Genomic DNA, 18,620 nt, shown 5'->3' on the forward strand with positions numbered 1-18,620 from the left:
AGTCCTCCCAGGCTACTTTCCTAATACCAACAACTTGGGAAGTAGTTTATTAGTTTCAGAAAGCTTACTAATATTCAGTCTTGGAACTGAATAAATGAAATCACTGAAATGGTTCACTGAAACCACAAAAGGCAGATAAACTGGGCAAAGGAAAATAGGAAGTATTAGCGATAGGAAACTGGTAGCAATAGCCAAGATGTTAATTTAACTTTACCAGTTATATCTTTGTATATTAACAACCTAACAGTATTAACTAAAAGACAGACCAAAACCCCACAGAATGGAAGACCTAGATATACATTGCCTATAAGAAACTTACTATATCTACAATGTTGCATACACATTTAAGCTCCAAGGATACTGAATGATATACACAATCATTATTAAGAGGAAGCAGAAATATTATGTAGGGACCATTGTGGTTAAAGTTTCAGGAAGCTACTGGGAAGGCTACAAGGATTAAATAGCCTAATAAGTAGTGAGGAAGTGTCTACTTCCCAAGCAGAAACAATCATCTGTGATGTTTATGTGTTTAATAAAAGAATGTTCAATATATATTAAAATTTGACAGACATGTCAGAGAAAATTTGACACAAAGCTATATTAGTAAGCTCCAAAATTTCTTGATCATAAATGCATACTTAGGAAGTAGAAATTAACAAAGGAGAGAGTTGAATTAAATGGCACCATCAGTTCAATGAATTTAATAGCATCTACTCAGCACTTAATCTTACAATAGCAGATAACTCATTCTTCTCACCTCAAGTGTTAAAATTCATCAAGACAGAACTTCTTCTGAGCCATAAAACATACCTTATAAAATTTAAAGCATAGGGAGCTGGCAATGTGTCTCACAGGGAAAACTTCTTGTTCAAGTCTGGTGACCTAATCTTGATTTCTAGAACAAACATAATGTTGGAAGGAGAGAGATGATGCCACAAATGTATCATCTGTTCTACACATGTGTGCTGTAGTACACGTACACTTACAAGTATACATACACATACTAAGGATAAAAATTAAATGTATAGCAATTATAAAAATCTCTGCTCTGAGACCATAGTAGAATGCACCTAAAATCCTCAAACTGCTGGTGAATAAATTATATATATATATACACATATATATGTATACATATATATATGTATATATATATAACCAACATTATGAAGATATTTTAAGTGACTACAAATAATAATACAACATATCCAAATTTGTTGGCTCTGGGAAGAGTCATGCTTAGGAGAAATTCAAAGCAACGAGCATGCTTATTTGAAAGCAAGGGTCTAAAAATCAATCATTTATGATTCCACTTTAGAAAATGAGAGAAAGAAGAGCAAATTAAATCTAAAGCAAGCAGAATATAAGAAATAAATATCAGAGCAAAACCCAGTAAAATTAAAAACAGGAGATCAATAGAAAAAAAATCAACAAAGCCAAAAGCCAGTCCTTTGAAGAGGTCAATACTGTCAATATGCCTACAGTCAGGCTAACAGGACAAAGGCAAACAAAGGCTTTGGTACTACCAGTTAGAAAAGAGGGCATCACTAAAACACCTGGAGACAGTAAAGGATAATAAAGAAAACTTTTAGTCTCTGCACATTAATCCAATAGCCTAGGGAAAAAAGGACCAATTCTTTGAAAGACAAAACTTGTCAAATCTTATAGAAGAGGGAAGACATAATCAAAATAAACCTATATCAAATACAATTATTGAATTGGTAAATATGAATATCTCCCAACAAAAAGAACAGAATGAGATTGGTTCAAGGGTGAATTCTATATAACTTTTAATCATAAGAAATGACATCATTTCTCCACAATTTTTCCACTAAATAAAAGTGAAAGAAACACTTTCAAATTACGATGTTAGGGTTATACGATCCAGACAAAAAGGGCTGGAAGAAAACCGTGCAGATGTATTTTACAAATATAGACGTTAAAATCTTTTTTGTTTCTTTTTTCTTTTAATTGGATTTTTTATTTATTTACATTTCAAATGTTATTCCTGTTCCCAGTTTCCTGTCCATAAACCCCCATCCCGTCTTCTCTGAGGGTATTCTCCCACCCATCCACCCACCCTTTTCTGCATAAACCTTAAACAGATATTAGCAACTGATTCCATCAATGCAACTGTGTCACTGATGTCATTACTGTGTTCCAAAATACTACTAGAAATTAAGTTAAAATAAGGCAAAAACAATAAAAGATGCATCAAATGGCAAGGAGGAAATAGAATGTTATGTCACAGATGAGACAGACATCTACACATTATATACATATGTCTTCTATATAATCTGAAAGAATCAATAACAATCTCCTAGAACTTTTAAATGATGGAGAGGTTATTTACTTCTTATGTACTTGCAATGTACAAATGATATTTGAAATAACAAATTTTACTATTTCTCTCTGCACCCAAAATACTGAATTACTTAGGCTTACTTCTAACACATACTCACAAGTACTATGAAGAATGACTGCAAAATCTGATGGAGGAGGTCAGAGAACATAAGAAATGGAAACATAGTTTACACTCAAAAATAATGAAACTCAACAATTTTAACTTCTTCTATCTCAATTGTCAATCAAAAGTCTAGGATGCAACTTTGTTGGCAACAACAACATGTTCTTAAAGTTTACACTTGAAAGCAAAGGACCCCAAAAGGTAACTCAGTTTTTAAGAACAGAATCTGAATCACTGACATCAGTACAACCCCAAGTTTTATTCTAAAGCTGTAGAAATGAAGAGAAGGTGGTTAAGTGGTGAAGGACAGACAAAAGGGTCAACAGAGCAGAAGAAAGAATCCAGAAATAGCCACAGAATACAGTCACCCAGCATCTGACAAAAGAGCAAAGGCAGTAAAATGGATCAAAGGGTAGACTTTTATCATATGGCTACAACTGGATATTCACTGGAAAAAAATGAATTCTGATGCAGGCCTTATGCTGTGCGGGAAAATTAAATAAAAATGGATCATAGTCCTCAAAGGAAAACTATCCAACTTACAGAAGATCACATAAGATAATTCTTGATGACCCAGGATATAGCAAAGGCTTTATGGGAACAGCTGCAGAAGCAGTATGGAACTAAAGGTTGGCAAAATGAATTTGATCAATGTGAATAACTGTTATCTGAAACATACCAAGAGGATGAAATGTCACTCCTCAGACTTAGAGAATACCTGCCAGAGCTAATGATGCACTTCAGTGCAGCACATAGAAAACAGCCCTTACAACTCCAAAAAGCTAAAAGAAGCCACCAAATAATGAAGCAAACAAAGAACAAACATCTTATTCAAGAAAATACAAAAGTCACAAGTCATGAACACATCAAATAGGTTCAACATTGTACATTATTAGGGGATTTTGAACTTAAACAATCAGGGGGCAGCACATGCCTATTCATAATAATAAGATCTAATAATAATAATAAGCTGGAGAGGAAGAAGATGATCATGGTGTATCTATTTGGGCATTTAGAAAGTCTCTGAAATGTAAACAGTCTCATGATAAGATGCAGCCAAAATAAGATGTACTTCTTGGTATTTACCCAGATAAACTTAAACCTTACTTTTACACAAATACATGCGGATACATGTTTATAGCAACTTTATTCATAAATGACAAAGAGATGAAGTAATAGCTATGCTTTGGTATAGGAGCAGATAAGTAGCAAGTAACGTATGAGGAGTAGCATATTATACTGATGTTACAAAAAAAACAAACAAACAAAAAAAACGAACCATGAAGTCATGATAAGAACTAAAGTTACCTTAAATAGATACCAGTACGCAATTGAATCTAAATTAAAGAGGAATAGGCACAGCCTGAGAACAAATACATGACATTCTTGACAAGCAAAACCTTGGAGACAGCAAAAAAGATGCATGGTGGTCAAAAGTTAGAGAGGAAAGAAGGATGAGCAGGCAAAATGTAGTTCTTTTCTAAGGGCAGTAAAACCACTCTGTAGGCTGTAAAGATGGTCTACATATGTATGGTGGTAGGCTTTAATTGTTAGCTTGGTACACTCTAGCATCACTTACAAAGTCTCAATGAAGACTGACTAAATTCGGTTGGCTTGTGGGCATGCCTGTGGGGACTATATTTATTACATTGATATGGGAATTTCCATGGACTCTGGGTGGCAATATTCTTGGATGGGAGTGAGAAGTGAAGGAGTACTGAGCTGAGCACAGTTGTGTCAAGTTTGTTCCTGTCACCTCTCTACAATGATGAACTATAACTCTAAGTTCTAGGCCAAAATCTTCTCTCCCCTTCATTGCTTTTGTCAAGGTATTTTGTCAAAGGTTTCCAAAATGACTTTCCTGATTCCTGCTGTTGCTGATTACCCTGCAGACATCAGAACTCGTATTCCTAAGCTCCACCACTAACAACCAAAAGTTCTCAGTGAGCTTTCCAGGATTTCAACCTCAAGCTGTGATTCAGACTCATCAAATGATCAAATATTGGGATGTTGGCCTCTCCGGTATGAAAATGCCTCTTTGGGTATACATCAATGCTAAGACATAGAGCCTCAAGATCCAGGGATCCATTTTGTACTCAGCATCTCAGGCAGAAATGAATGTTATTACAATTTTAATGTATGTTGACAAAATTTGCTATGAGTTATCTTTACTTAAAATTTTCCTTTTGTATTTTTCCCATTTTATAATTTTCTGCTAAATACTTCCACATTTTTCTTCTCAATTATTTTTACTATTTCCTTGATAATTTCATATTCCATGTTTTAATCATTTTCCTTGCCTCTTCCGATATGCCTTGCCTCTTTCCCAGGCCATACCCCCTTTCTAGATACCCAACTCTGTTCCCTCCCCCCTCTCTCCCCCTCTGTCATCCATACATTCCAACTTGTGCTGCCCATATATATTCTTGGACAGACTGTCTCAGAGTGGAGAGCATGGTCACCTTTACCAGAGGATCCGCTCTTACCGGAAAATGATATGCCAACAGCTTCTTGGTGACGGGTGGGATTTCATGCATAGCTACCCTCTCCTTACTGGGATTTTGTCTGACTTGAGGTAGCACAGGTCTTATGTCTGCCATTACAACCTCTTGAATTCATGTGTTATCTCTCTGCTGTGTCTAGAAGACACATTTTCCTTGTAGTCATTCACATCCCCTAGCCTTATAATCATTATACCTCTTCTTTTTCAATGAATCCTGGTTCTTGGGAAGGAGGTAGTAGAGACTTTCATAACTTTAGATGATGATTTTTTATTGAGACACAGTTGTTTGAAAGGTTTTAATATAATACGATGCACTACACTTCTTTGGTTTTCCCTTCTTATTTTCTTGTGAATTGAAATATATCCCACAAAGGCTTGTACTAGAAGATGGATTTTGACTGTTCAACTTGGTAAATGATTTACTTAAAAGATACTAGTGACACCAGTTGAATTCTAAGGAGTAGGTGGAAAGGTGCACTAGCTGATGGATAATGGCGGGGTTGCTGAAATCCATTCATAGTAAGAGTTTTATGCACACGACTTACATATTCCTCCTAGCATTTTGTAAAATCCTAGCTTTCTACTCCAAAAGAGCATCGGGGCAGAACTGTGTCAGGGAGTAGCCAGCTGACAATTACAACCATTTCTCTGGTAGATTTCTACTTTGTGGTGTCATTCTCATAATGATGCTTCCAGGGAAGCTAATACTTTGAAAATGGATGACACATAAAACATAAGACAGTTTAAGGCTATATTTTAAACCCTGGAATGTTACATTGAATAATGTATAGAATCAAGGTTTATCCTTAGATAGATATTGGAGATCCACATATCTTCTACATGTCTAGTTTTACACTGGAAATAGCCACTATTTCCAAGACCTTGCTTTCACACCCAAATAATTCAAAGAAGTTAATTAAGCCCAAGGACCATGGCATAGTATCACACAGTAAAGATCATGCTGGAAAACAAACTTATCGAGTACCGAGAGCAGAGTAGATTAAGGCCTCATCTCACGTGTAGCTGCTTTAGCACAGTGAGAATGCAGGCCTTGGAGAATAAATAACACTGGAGTGAGCCAGGGAAATGAACGGCAGATTGGTTGTCAGTGTTCTTCTTTCTGCTTCAAGTGACTTTCATTCACATATTCTAATTTATCACAGAGCCAATTCCACAAAGTATTTGTGAAACAGTGATGTTTGGTTTCTAGACATCTTTCGTTTCTAAAGAGCCTGCATTGCATAAAAGTTTATTGGAAACAATATACATTATATATACTGAAGCATCTCACAGTGAATGGATAGTGAGCACCTTCTGTGCCCAGTTTTAAAAGGTTCTATTTGTAGAGCACTCTGATCATATGTCTTAAGTCCAAAATATCGCTTTTTCTTTATTGGTTATTTTATTTATTTACATTTCGATTGTTATCCCCCTTCCTAGTTTCAGTTTCACAAACGCCATCTCCCATTCCCCTCCCCCTGCATCCATGAGGATGATCCCCAGGCTGCTCACTGACTCCTGCCTCAGCACTCTAGCATTCCCCAACACTGGGGTATCAAGTCTCCACCGGACCAATGGGCTCCCATCCCACTGATGCCAGATAAGGCAATCTTCTGCTAGATACCCAGCTGGAGCTATGGGTCCCCCTGTGTACTCTTTGGATGGTGATTTAGTCCCTGAGAGCTTTGGGGAGTCGATTTGGTTGATATTGTTGCTCTTCCTATGGGATGGCAAATCCCTTCAGCTCCTTAAGTCCTTGCCCTAATTTCCCCACTGGGGTCCCCATACTCAGTCTGATGTTTGGCTGCATGTATCTGCATCTATATTGGTCAGGCTCGTCTTTTAAGCAAAACAAAAGTATACTAGAATATCCCTACAATGAACCTTAAATAGCTAGGACCCAGTTACTCTTCAGATAACTTCCAACAATATTCTGTTGCTTATCTTGGCTTTGAGCTGCTGATGGGTGAAATATGACATGTACTTAAAAGTAAGGCAAGAAATGCATGTGGTATTCCTGGGAAAAATAGTCAAATCAAATTCTTAGTGCATGCATGGGATGAAATCTTGTGAGTTAAAAAAAATTGAAAGAACCTTACTCCACATATGTATTGCTAGTCTGTGAATCTTCTAACTCTCCATACATGAAGAAAAAGTGATTATGTGTGGGCACATACATTCTTAGCTGCATGCATCCAAGGACAAAGGATGCTTTCTCGATATGTCTTGTAAAGGAGAAAACAACACTCAGGGAAAAACCAGTGCTTTCCAGATCTCATGGTGATGGTGGTCAGGGAATACAACAAAGACAACTAAAAATTTTATGTGAAGAGATCACGATAAAGAAACAGAAAACTAAGTGATCCACTTAACCGTGAGTGTCACAGAGGAAATGGGAACACCCCAGGTCTCCTGTAAAATGACACAATTTTATCCATTCATACCTAACATTGCCTATAAAAATGTATTTGTGTGGCATACTGGGCTTAAGGGAAAGCTATTGTTGCTTACTGGATGACGGGACTTCTATTTGTGCCATGGGCATGGATGGAAGCATATATTCAGATACAACTTTTCTTTTATTATACTTTCTTTTGATACTTTGTTCAATAAGTTTTCTTTCTTTTTCCCCATTTTTATTGGATATACTTTAATTTACATTTCAAATGTCATCCCCTTATCCCCTCCCAACCACCCACACCGTCCTGCCTCCCTGTTATGAAATTCTCACACACTGGGGGATCCAGCCTTGGCAGGACCAAGGGCTTCTCCTCCATTTGGTGTCCAACAAGGCCATCCTCTGCTGCATATGCAGCTGGAGCCATGGGTCTGTCCATGTGTAGTCTTTGGATGGTGGTTTAGTTCCTGGGAGCTCTGGTTGGTTGGTATTGCTGTTGTTATGGGGTTACAAGCTCCTTCAGTTCCTTCAATTCTTTCTCTAACTCCTCCAATGGGGACCCTGTTCTCAGTTCAATGGTTTGCTACTAGCATTTGCGTCTGTATTTGTCATGCTCTGTCTGACCCTCTCAGGAGACAGCTATATCAGGCTCCTGTCAGCATGTACTCCTTGGCTTCATCAAAATTGTCTGGATCCCTAGGTAGGGCAGGATGTGAATGACCATTCCTTCAGTTTCTGCTTCAAATTTCATCTCCATAACTCCTCCTATGAATACTTTTGTTCCCCCATCTAAGAAGTACTGAAGTATCCACACTTTGGTTGTCCTTCTTCTTGAGCTTCATGTGGTCTATGGATTGTATCTTGGGTAATTCAAGCTTTTGGGCTAATATCCACTTATCAGTGGATGCATATCATATGGGTTTTTTTTTTTGTGATTGGGTTACCTCACTCAGGATGATATTTTCTAGTTCCATTCATTTGCCTATGAATTTCATGAAGTCATTGTTTTTGATAGTTGAGTGGTACTCCATTGTGTAGATGTACCACATTTTCTTTATCCATTCCTCGTTGAAGGGCATCTGTGTTCTTTCCAGCTTCTGGCTATTATAAATAAGGCTGCTATGAACACAGGGGAGCATGTTTCCTTGTTAAATGTTGGGGCACCTTTTGAGTGTATGTTCAGGAGTGGGTCCTCAGGTAGTACTCTGTCCAATTTTCTGAGGAACCTCAAGACTGATTTCCAAAGTGGTTATACCAGATTTCAATCCCACCAACAATGGAGGAGTGGTCCTTTTTTTCCACATCCTCACCAGAGTCTGCTGTTGCTGGAGTTTTTGATCCTAGCCATTCTGACTGGTGTGAGGTGGAATCTCGGGGTCATTTTGATTTGCATTTCCCTGATGATTAAGGATGTTGAACATTTCTTTAGGTGTTTTTCAGCTATTCGATATTCCTCAGCTGAGAATTCTTTGTTTAGCTCCATGTTTTAATAGAGTTATTTGATTCTCTGGCATCTAAACACATCATTCTAACCTTACAGAAGGCTGTGATTGCTATGCTAGAATCCTTTGGTTTAGTATTTGAACCTACAATAACAGAGATAGAAATTAATGACATTATGAATTTTGCCTGGGTGTTATTTTTTAATAATACCTAGTACCAGATGCCCAGTGTACTTCCAAAAGCAACTAGCTGAATATGATGGTTCAAATATATGAGTTCTCTTTTCTGTAATTTAAACTACCCCTTCCATTGTCAACATAATGCTTAGAATAAAAACCTTCCCAGGCAACTCTTGCACTTGTCTCATCAGCTTCTTTGCTACATTATTTTGGAAAAAAGATGAATGTATCTATTAATATACCAGGGAGTGAAGGGGGCAAACAGTCTAAGTATTGTGTATGCTGCAATGAATATGAAATCAGAGGCCAGGGGTTGTTATGTAATTCCTTTCCCATGAAACAGAAAACCAATTTACTTAATTGCTTGTGCTTAAGGGCAATGTCATTTCATATGGCTTACTGTTTCATATTGATGCGAGAATATTAAGTTACTAATGGTACAAGTCAATAAAAACAATCATAAGCTATGAACCTTCATGTTGTGGAAGGAACCGACTTGACAAGGAATGGCATTAACATATGAACTTTCATATTTCAGATACTTGACTCTTCTCAGAGATGACTTCATGTCTTCTGTTCAATCCATCTGTGCTCTGTCAATCAGAAGAGTTAAATTACATTATCCACTCAAATGTTCTCATCTCTGAGTTCCTCTTGTACAAGTATAAGCTATCCAGTTGAGCCTTTGAGCATTTCTGCACATTTCATCAAACCTCTTTGGATTCGGAGTGTCTAATGCATAGTTAAATATGCATTAACTAACAATGAAGGTCTTGAACTAAACAAAGTGCCACAACAGACAACGATCCAGATGATAAATCACAACCATAATTTTATGATGTGGCATAGGTTACCAATGCTTGAAGTTGAATTCTTCATTTAAGAATTTAAACCAGGAGAACTTGTGTAGAGAATTCTTTTCCAAGCTGGATAATGAGTCATTATGAAAGGAGCTGGAGGTATTCGTTCTTCTCAAGCCTCTTTACAACCTTAGGCAGTATGACTAGGGATTCAGAACGGAAGAGGGAGCTAATTTATAATGCTTGCACTTGTTTTTCCTGTTGTTATGGAATATAGGAGATATAATTTTTAAGTGGGCATTAAAGCATTGATAAAAGGAATGCTGAGTGCTTGAAGTAATTGAAAATATTCTCAAAGCCTGAAACAGGGAGAACAATTACAAAACTAGCTGTCCTTAAACTAAATAAAGCCAGATGACAGAAAAACAGGAATGGTAGTCAATCTGTTCTTATTTGTAGCTTATTATCTAATATCATGGGAATTATTTTTCTTTTAGATGTTTTAATTTCCTAGGATTGCCATAACATCAACAACAAAAAATCAAGTGGCTTCAGACAACAGACATACGTTCTCTCCCAGTTTCTGTGAGCTGCAAGTCTGAAGTGAAAAAACTGGTAGAGCCATGTTCCCTTCTGAATCCTTAGAGTTGGTGTCTTCTGAACTCTCCCATTTCCTGAGGGTTTCAGCCACCCATGGCTTTGTGGGAACACAGCTGTCTCTATTATCACATGACATTTATTCTTCCTTGTCTGTCTGTCCATGATTTTCTCTTCTTTATGTGTCTCTGTCCAAACTGCATTTTCCCCATAAGATCATAATTGATAAGAAATGAAGCTCATTTTACTTCAGAGTAATCTTGTCGCAATTTAATCAGCATTTCCACAAAAGTCCTGTGTCCAAATAAGGTTTTGTTCTAAAGTTCTGGACTCTAGTATGTAAGAATATCCCTTAGGAGAACAGAGATTAGCCACAAATGACATCACTTGAAATAACATATATCACTGAAACATGGTTTAGCTACATGCCCATATGCATATATTTAGTAAGAAACCTTTGTCAAACGAATATACTGAGTTGGCCATTGTGTGGTTGTCTGCTTTACTGATGCCCAACACTGTAAGTCTGTAAACCCAAGACTGGGATTTGAAATCTGCCCAACAGAATGACTATCTCCAAGATCAACAGACAAATCAACAACCAGGTTGTCCTTGCTTGACAGGGCTCAAAGATATCCAGCTATGAAGCCTTTGTTCAGTATAAATGCATTTATTTTCTTTATTTTATTAAATTTATTTATTTATTTATTCACTTTACAACCCAATATCAGCCCTCCCTCTCCTCCCACTACTGGTGAAGTTGTGGAGAAAAGAGAATACTCCTCCACTACTGGTGGGAGTTCAAACTTGTACAATCACTTTGGAATCAACTTACTTATTTCTCAGAAAATTGGGAATAGTTGAACCTCAAAACCCGTTTATATCACTTCTGGGTATATATCCAAAAGATGCTCCACCATCCCACAAGGAAACTTGCTGAACTATGTTCATAGCAGCTTTATTTGTAGTAGCCAGAAACTGGGAACAACTTAGATGTCTCTCAATTGAAGAATGGATACAGAAAATGTGGTTCATTTACACTAGAGAATACTATTAAGCCATTAAAAAGAAACATTATGAGTTCACAGGGAAATAGGTGAAAGTAGAAAATATCCTGAGTGATGTAACCCAGACACAAAGGAGAGGCATTGTATGAGTCCATTTCTTAGCCATTATTCAATTACTAATGTTCCTTTAAAATCTATAATATTTCTACAATGGATCCATCATAAATGAAAGAGAAAGGAAGAGGACATCTGAAAGCATTTGCATTTAATACATCTGAAAGCATTTAAGACAAACAGATCAGTTCAGGCCTTGAAGCTCCACTACCAGTTCTCCCAGTGCCTCAGAGAAAACATTTTACACTTTCCAAATCCAGAGTATGTTTTCCTGTGAATTGAAGAGTCTTACAGTTAATGTCCAGTGGAACAGCAAAAATTGCCTGTCATTACCTACCGTGACATCTAGATGAATTGCTTGGTAACCCAAAGCAACCATTCATTGCATTACAAATTGACTGTTTGAATATAAAACACAAAGCACACGAACACTACAATGTTATGCAGAATAACATTTAATATAAAAGAAACAGGAACCAGTTTTAATTGGACTTATAGGTTGAAAGAAATGTTAATTATAGTGGTTTGCAAAAGTAAAATTAGGCCAGACTAGAATCCAAAAAACATACCTACCAACTTGACAAGCATTTTGATGTATTATCTGTTTGCCAGATGTTTTTAAGTGGCACAGACACCTATAATACAAAGGATATGAGAAAGGTTACATAACTTACCCCACCAACTTTCTCAAAGTGCGATCCATCTTTCTTAAAGTCTGTAAGAGTTCCATTGAAATACCAGGCAAACATTATGTCTAATAGGGGGTCATGTTGAACCTGGCAAGGTAAAATGATGCTCTCACCAACGGCAACATCCATGTTAGAAGGTGCCAAAATTATTCTTGTTGGTTCTACGGGAAAATTGTAATAACAAGTTATTAATAAACAAATTTTAATGTTGATGAAAGCGATTTTTATAGGTAGATCATTCATTTGAGTTAGAATGTGGATGTTTGCATAGGCAGGAATGTATAATAGACCTAAGTGATTAAAAGACTTCAAGATTAAAGTGACATATTGATGTAAAATTATACTAAATTTTACTGGTCTCATTTTTTTCTTTGGAGAATTAAGGAATATGATTTTGTAGAAGATGAAATATTTCCAGAACTGAAACTCATTTGCAAACGTATTACACTAATAACAAAATCAACTCACTTTTGTCTCATTGTTTTGTGAGATATGACAAAAATTCCATGTTATGACAAATCTCCAATGAATAGCAAATGCGTTCACACACAAGTCCATGTAAACTCAAAACTTCCCTGTTTACGGACTTGGCAAATTTGCCATGTGAGGCTCACTAAGCTAGGACAATGGCTTATGATCGATTTCCTTTACTGTCCACCTGTACATGGTCCCCTATCACTGTCACATTTCTTTCATTGATAACGAATTCATCTTCTCTGGATTCCACCTTCCCACTGTTTCATACATCCTTTTACCCTGGGACAACAAAACTCATCGAAGAACAGTTTGTATGTAGAGAGTAAAATACCTTAGGATATTACCTCTTCAAACCAATGTGGTCAGGCTTTGGTCCCTCATGTGACCTAGTCCCATCAGGTCTCCAAAATACATTGTGCTATAATATCCCATAGTAAGATTTTGTTCTTTAATGCCCTTTCTCAGTTGCCTTCCCTCTGCCTTACATGGTTTCTTTCATTTCATACTGTGGCAAGCAGTCAGCATCCCCCATCTCCACGTACAAGGCCTCTTTGGCTCTAAAATTTTTAATGTAAAATGGGTTGAGCTGAGTTTTTTAAAAGTGTTTCACATAAACATATTAAGTTTACGAATCAATGGTATTCATCTTGTGGCTTCAAGTACCAATCTTGTTATAAACAACTACTGAGTTAGTACCTCCTCACCAGTCTCTCTCCATCAAGTTTAAATTCTCATATTCTGTGACCTACTCAGCTCCTTAATTTCTTTGCTTTACCATGACTTCCTTTAGAGCACATAGTAGAATCCAATTCTGAACAGGGGGATTCAGTCATAGTTACATGGCTTGGCTAGTGAAATGTATATAAGAGGTATATGTAGTGCTCATGGACCAAAATTAGAAGAAGTAACAACGTGTTAGACTTCTTCCTCTGTCCATGAGGTAGAGACAATTGAAGCTTTTATTCCTGAAAAAAGAGAGTGGGGTTATCTCACTATGGAGTATTGATATAAGTACATCAACCTGTGCCTTTGAAATTCGCTGAGGTTTTGTGACTATTTAATCTGCTCCATTGATTAAGCCTAGTAAGTACCTTATGTTTACTATGCTCAAACTGATGTCATAACCTCTGTCCCTCCCGCAGCAGTCCAAATACAGCATGTGCCAATACAATCATGTAGAATCATGACAGCCATTCATTCCATTGTTTAATTGAACATCGTACTGTTCTTTCCTTCCTTCTTTCTCTCCCCTTCCCATTCCTTCCCTCCATTCCGTCTTTCTTTTTCTTCTTTCTGTGCAGGGGTCAAATCTTAGAGCCTCATGCATGCTAAGTAGGGCTTTGTGAGCTTTTCCTTTATTCCTCAATCTGAAGCCATTCTGGGTTCTTTTTCTCTTCATGAAGCTCCCACTCCATTTGATAGCACCTCCTGCTGAGTCTATGCCCAATATATGAAGTAACTGATACCAGTCTGTAGACTCCTGCAGAAAACCACCTTTGGCTGCTACTGGTCCCTGTCACCTCCTGCCGTCTTCGTGTCTTGATTCATTCAGGATCTTCTAAACACAGCAGTTATTTGAAAAATCACACATTTGTGCTGCCATTTCTCTGCTGTATAACAGTACATTGGCTTCTCTTTCCAAATCAGACTGAAACCTAAAGTCTTAACAAGGCTATAACTACTCAACTATCCCTAAGCAATCTGCTAACACTTTCATTTCCCTGAAATCTGAGACCCATGTCCTAACCAGGCCAACTGGGGTACCCTGGTTTACTTCCAACTTACCCTATTCCGTCAATCATTTATACTTTTTTAATCATTTTACAATTTCTCCTTTTTAATAATCTCTGGGATCATTTTTCCCCTCTGTGCTTCCTGTGCTAGGATGTAAGGTGCACAGAGTAGTACCTTTGCTGATGTTTCATTGACATAACCCAAATACCTGTCTCATAAAATGCTCATTTTTGTCTCAGAAGAATAAAAGAATAAAACATATCCCAAATTATAAACAAATCACATTATCATCAAAGGTCATTTCATGAACTTGAACTTCTATAAAAAAAGACCGTTTATAATGAAACATGAGCACTCAAAGCTCTCAAATAACATCACAAAGTAAAGGTAATCACAATAAATTCCATTTGGATTTCTTATGACCCAGGATGCAAACAGAGTAGCTACTGTGTCCAGCCATGTGTCCCATGATGGGATAAATAAACATTTAGGTATCACTCTCTTGCACTCAAACCAACATGGGTTCTGACTTTAAAGTGTATTGTACAGTAGGATAAATGTACAATGTATTAATTCTTAAATAAACATTGTTTGGGAATGCCAACACTAATATAACGCATTTTGATCAAATCTATACATACTTCCTCTCCTCAATCTCCCCCTATACCTCTCCAGCCATTTTCTTCCTCAACTTCCTGCGCACTACTTCAACCCACCTAGTCTACCCAAAGCAACCAATACATGCATAGGTGTGTACACATTTCTCTAATGAAATACACTTTACCCCAGAGCAAAGAAACCTCTAAGAAGAGCACGCACCTGTCACAACCAACTGGGTGGTGCCATTCGCTTTGCCAAACTGGTTTTCTGCTATGCAGGTGTAGATTCCAGCATCAGCCTTGGTCACGTTCATAATTTTGAGTCCTCCATCATTTAAAAGAGAAATCCTGAAGTAAATAGAAATCAGAACAACAAATGTGCAATAATCACTCTTCCCACATAACTGGAGTACTCTTTTTTTTTTCAGAATTCACTGCTTAAAGTAGTAATTCAGGGTACAGTCCACCAGTCACTACTTTCTGTAAATTGAAAAAGTAAAAGAGATTTACATAAACACACAAATGCATAGAGACACAGAGTTAAACAAGAAATACTTTACCAACTAGAATTTTTCTTGATCATTTTTAATCTTTGGTTTAAGGCATTTTCTATCTCACATCTAATTATAGGAATGTTTTTAGTAAATAATTATAAAACATTATATATGGTGCAATTTACCTTAATTTTAAAACATTATATCAAAAACAAGAACATACTTATCTTTAATTATGAACCAGAATAGTCACATTTAATAAAATTAAAAATTAAAAAAATATATGTGGTTATCAGTGAAGTACTGAAAAGAATTTCAATAACTCCAAGGGTGTGTCTCAGGGGCCTTTGCTCCAACTTATCTTCCTAAAGAAATTGAAAATAATGTCTTATATGTGATGTGCTAGGATTACATTGTGAATAAGATGGTATCCTGGTGGTTCATATAAAAATATTAATCTTGAGAGACACAGACAACAAAAGACTAAGTAAATGTGAGGGCAGAGCTTTTGGGAGTTTGAAGGAGAAAGAGAGGGTGTTAAAAAAGCAGGAAATTGAATTAGGTAGCATTTCTAAGAGAGGAGGTTCATTAGTACTGAAGGTTCATTAGACACGTCATTTGTCGGACCCACCCCTGTGTGTTTATTTCACATGTCAACTCACAATTGTGATTCCTGCTCTGAATACCTGATACCATTACTAGATATTGCAGTTCATGTATGAATGTCTCTTGTTTTTCATTGTTCATAGCTCTAAGCATGTGTATTGAATCCATGCAAATGTAAAATAAACTATTTTAAAGGTTTGTAATCCAGTGTCAGCATGGCGCCATATGCAAAACAGTCAATAAATGTCTACAACTTTGGACCTGTTCAATAATGCATGTAAAGGAGGTAATAAGAATATTAGATTAAAGAGGACAATCTCAACCCAATCTCTATGTACTATTATATACACTATATACACATATTATACTACACATGTAATGTTGTCATAGACACATAGGTAAATAATGTCACTCATTGATATCTATTGGGGATTGATACTTGGAGGCATCCAGTGTTATCCTGATCTCATAGAAGAAGGTGTACAACTTATATAACGATCATATTTAATTTATTCTTAGGCCACTTATACTTAATACAATGTAACCAGGATAAGAATAAATATGTTCATTGCTTAGGGAACAAAGATCAAATGAAGTCTGTACATATCCAATACAGCCTTGGTCATAGAAAGCTTCTTATTGTGGTGGGTTAAAGCAAATAGACTCTTTACTCTCTAAAATACTAAGACTAACCAATTGTCAATACTCAACTATATTTGTTCCAGAGATATTAAACCATATCACCCCTTCCATACCCTATTCTCAGGACAGATGAAAGAAGAAGAGAAATAAAGAATATTAGAGCCATAGCAATTGGAGAAGTGCTGTGCAATGTGTCCTCTAGACAAGACATGGATGTTACACACACAAACTCATAGCAGCTGAGTTAAAAATTCTAGTCAGAGGAGGAAAGACCTTGTATGTCCACAATCATGACTAAAGAATTACTGGTAGTTGATCATTGCTAGAGGAAGGAAAATCACTTCTTCACAAGTTCAGACATATACTCATATGTGTTACATATAAAAAAAGTTAAAGATTAAAAAATAATCATAAAAGGATCATATGAAATTGAGATGGTGCCCTAAAGGAAGTTGGAGAAAGGAAATGAAGATGGCATTTAAGAAAGGAGGCTTTGCAAAGTTTATTTTTTAAAAGTTATTGTCATTTTACATTACATGCATGGGTGTTTTGCCCAAATGGATGTCTGTGTACAATATAATGCCTGGATGCCTTGGAAGAAAGCATCAGAAACGATTGAACTGGAGTTATAGATGATTGGAGGTTACACATAGGTTATATGACTCAAAGCAACCAGTGCTCTTAACTGGTGATCCATCTCTGCAGCCACATTATTTTCTTTATTAATATGCTGGTTTGGAAGCATTATGAATGCAAAGCTTGCTATATGGAGTACCAGTAGAGTCTGTTACACACTTATAAATACACATTTATAATCACATGTATCAAGGCACACACACACGTTTGATATTGTTTTGTATTTTGTCATATAAATATAAAGATGTGTAATAAAAAGGTAGAATAGAAAGAATTCAGAATTGACTTAGCTGTGGTTAAGAAAAGGAAACTGTACTATTAGGGCAGAAATCAACAGAGATGGGATGGTTGAAGATGATGGGAAGGAGCCACTGAGGGCTGGGAAGAAAGAGAGTGAGAATTCCCACAGACAAAAGACTGAGAAGAGGGGAGAGAATTCAATCAAGGACTCCATCCCCAATTAGTGATTATTCTAATCATTAATCATTTCAGTAAAAAAAATGTGCTAAGGCATTGCCCCAACTGATTTTAATTATCATTGTTAATAAAAATGGTTTACTGACTGTTTCTAACATGTGAAGGAAAAACATTGGTCCAGGGCATCCAAAGCTCATGTTTGCATTTAAATGGGATCAAATGCAGATGCTATGAGTCCTAAGATAGAGCTCAAAGAGAGGCGCACAATAACTGGGTCTACCACTGTGGAAATTTGTCACTCCTAGAACAGAGCAAAAATTTATCATTTCAATATACATTGAGCTGAAGTTTAGAGATTAAGCAATAATGAGTTTTGGGTATTTCGTTTCATACTATAAATTTGCACATTTCTAATGACAATGTACAAAATACCCAAACATCAAAAGAAATTCTTTGTGTATATCTACTATGTGCTCTTGTTTGAGTCCCAAAGCCATGAAAAAATAGAGAGGAAGCAAAACAAATAAAGAAATCCTACACCGCGTTTTCTGCAGTAACATCAATTGAGCAAGCAATCTACATGGCCCTGGCAAAATGAGGGAGGATTTCAGAGGCAAAGCCGAAGTTCTTAGGAGCCATACAAGGATCTCCAAAACAAACACATTGACTCTCACAGAATGCCAACTCTGCGTGTATCATAAAAATTTAAGCTAATTGGATATTTTCTTCCTAAATTGGTTCTTTTAGTAAGTTCTAAAAGGCCCACAGGGCATTTCGCACAAAATAAAAATAAACAATATTCAGTAAATGGATGGAGT

At 36.6% G+C, this 18,620-nt stretch overlaps 1 protein-coding gene across 5 annotated transcripts in view; it reads right to left on the reverse strand.

Moving 5' to 3' along the window:
• Cntn3 (contactin 3) overlaps positions 1-18,620 on the reverse strand; it is a 375,608-nt gene that overhangs the window by 57,109 nt on the left and 299,879 nt on the right. For 4 of the 5 annotated variants that reach the window (XM_087659082.1, XM_087659083.1, XM_087659084.1 and 1 more), the window contains 2 exon segments: positions 15,228-15,355; positions 12,183-12,358 (listed from right to left, as the gene is read on the reverse strand). In XM_087659082.1, the coding sequence (XP_087515208.1) occupies positions 12,183-12,358; positions 15,228-15,355 (304 nt within the window). 5 annotated transcript variants of the gene reach the window in all.

Source organism: Rattus norvegicus, chromosome 4, assembly GCF_021556685.1.
Source record: "Rattus norvegicus strain SHRSP/BbbUtx chromosome 4, alternate assembly SHRSP_T2T, whole genome shotgun sequence".
Taxonomy (NCBI): Eukaryota; Metazoa; Chordata; class Mammalia; order Rodentia; family Muridae; genus Rattus; species Rattus norvegicus.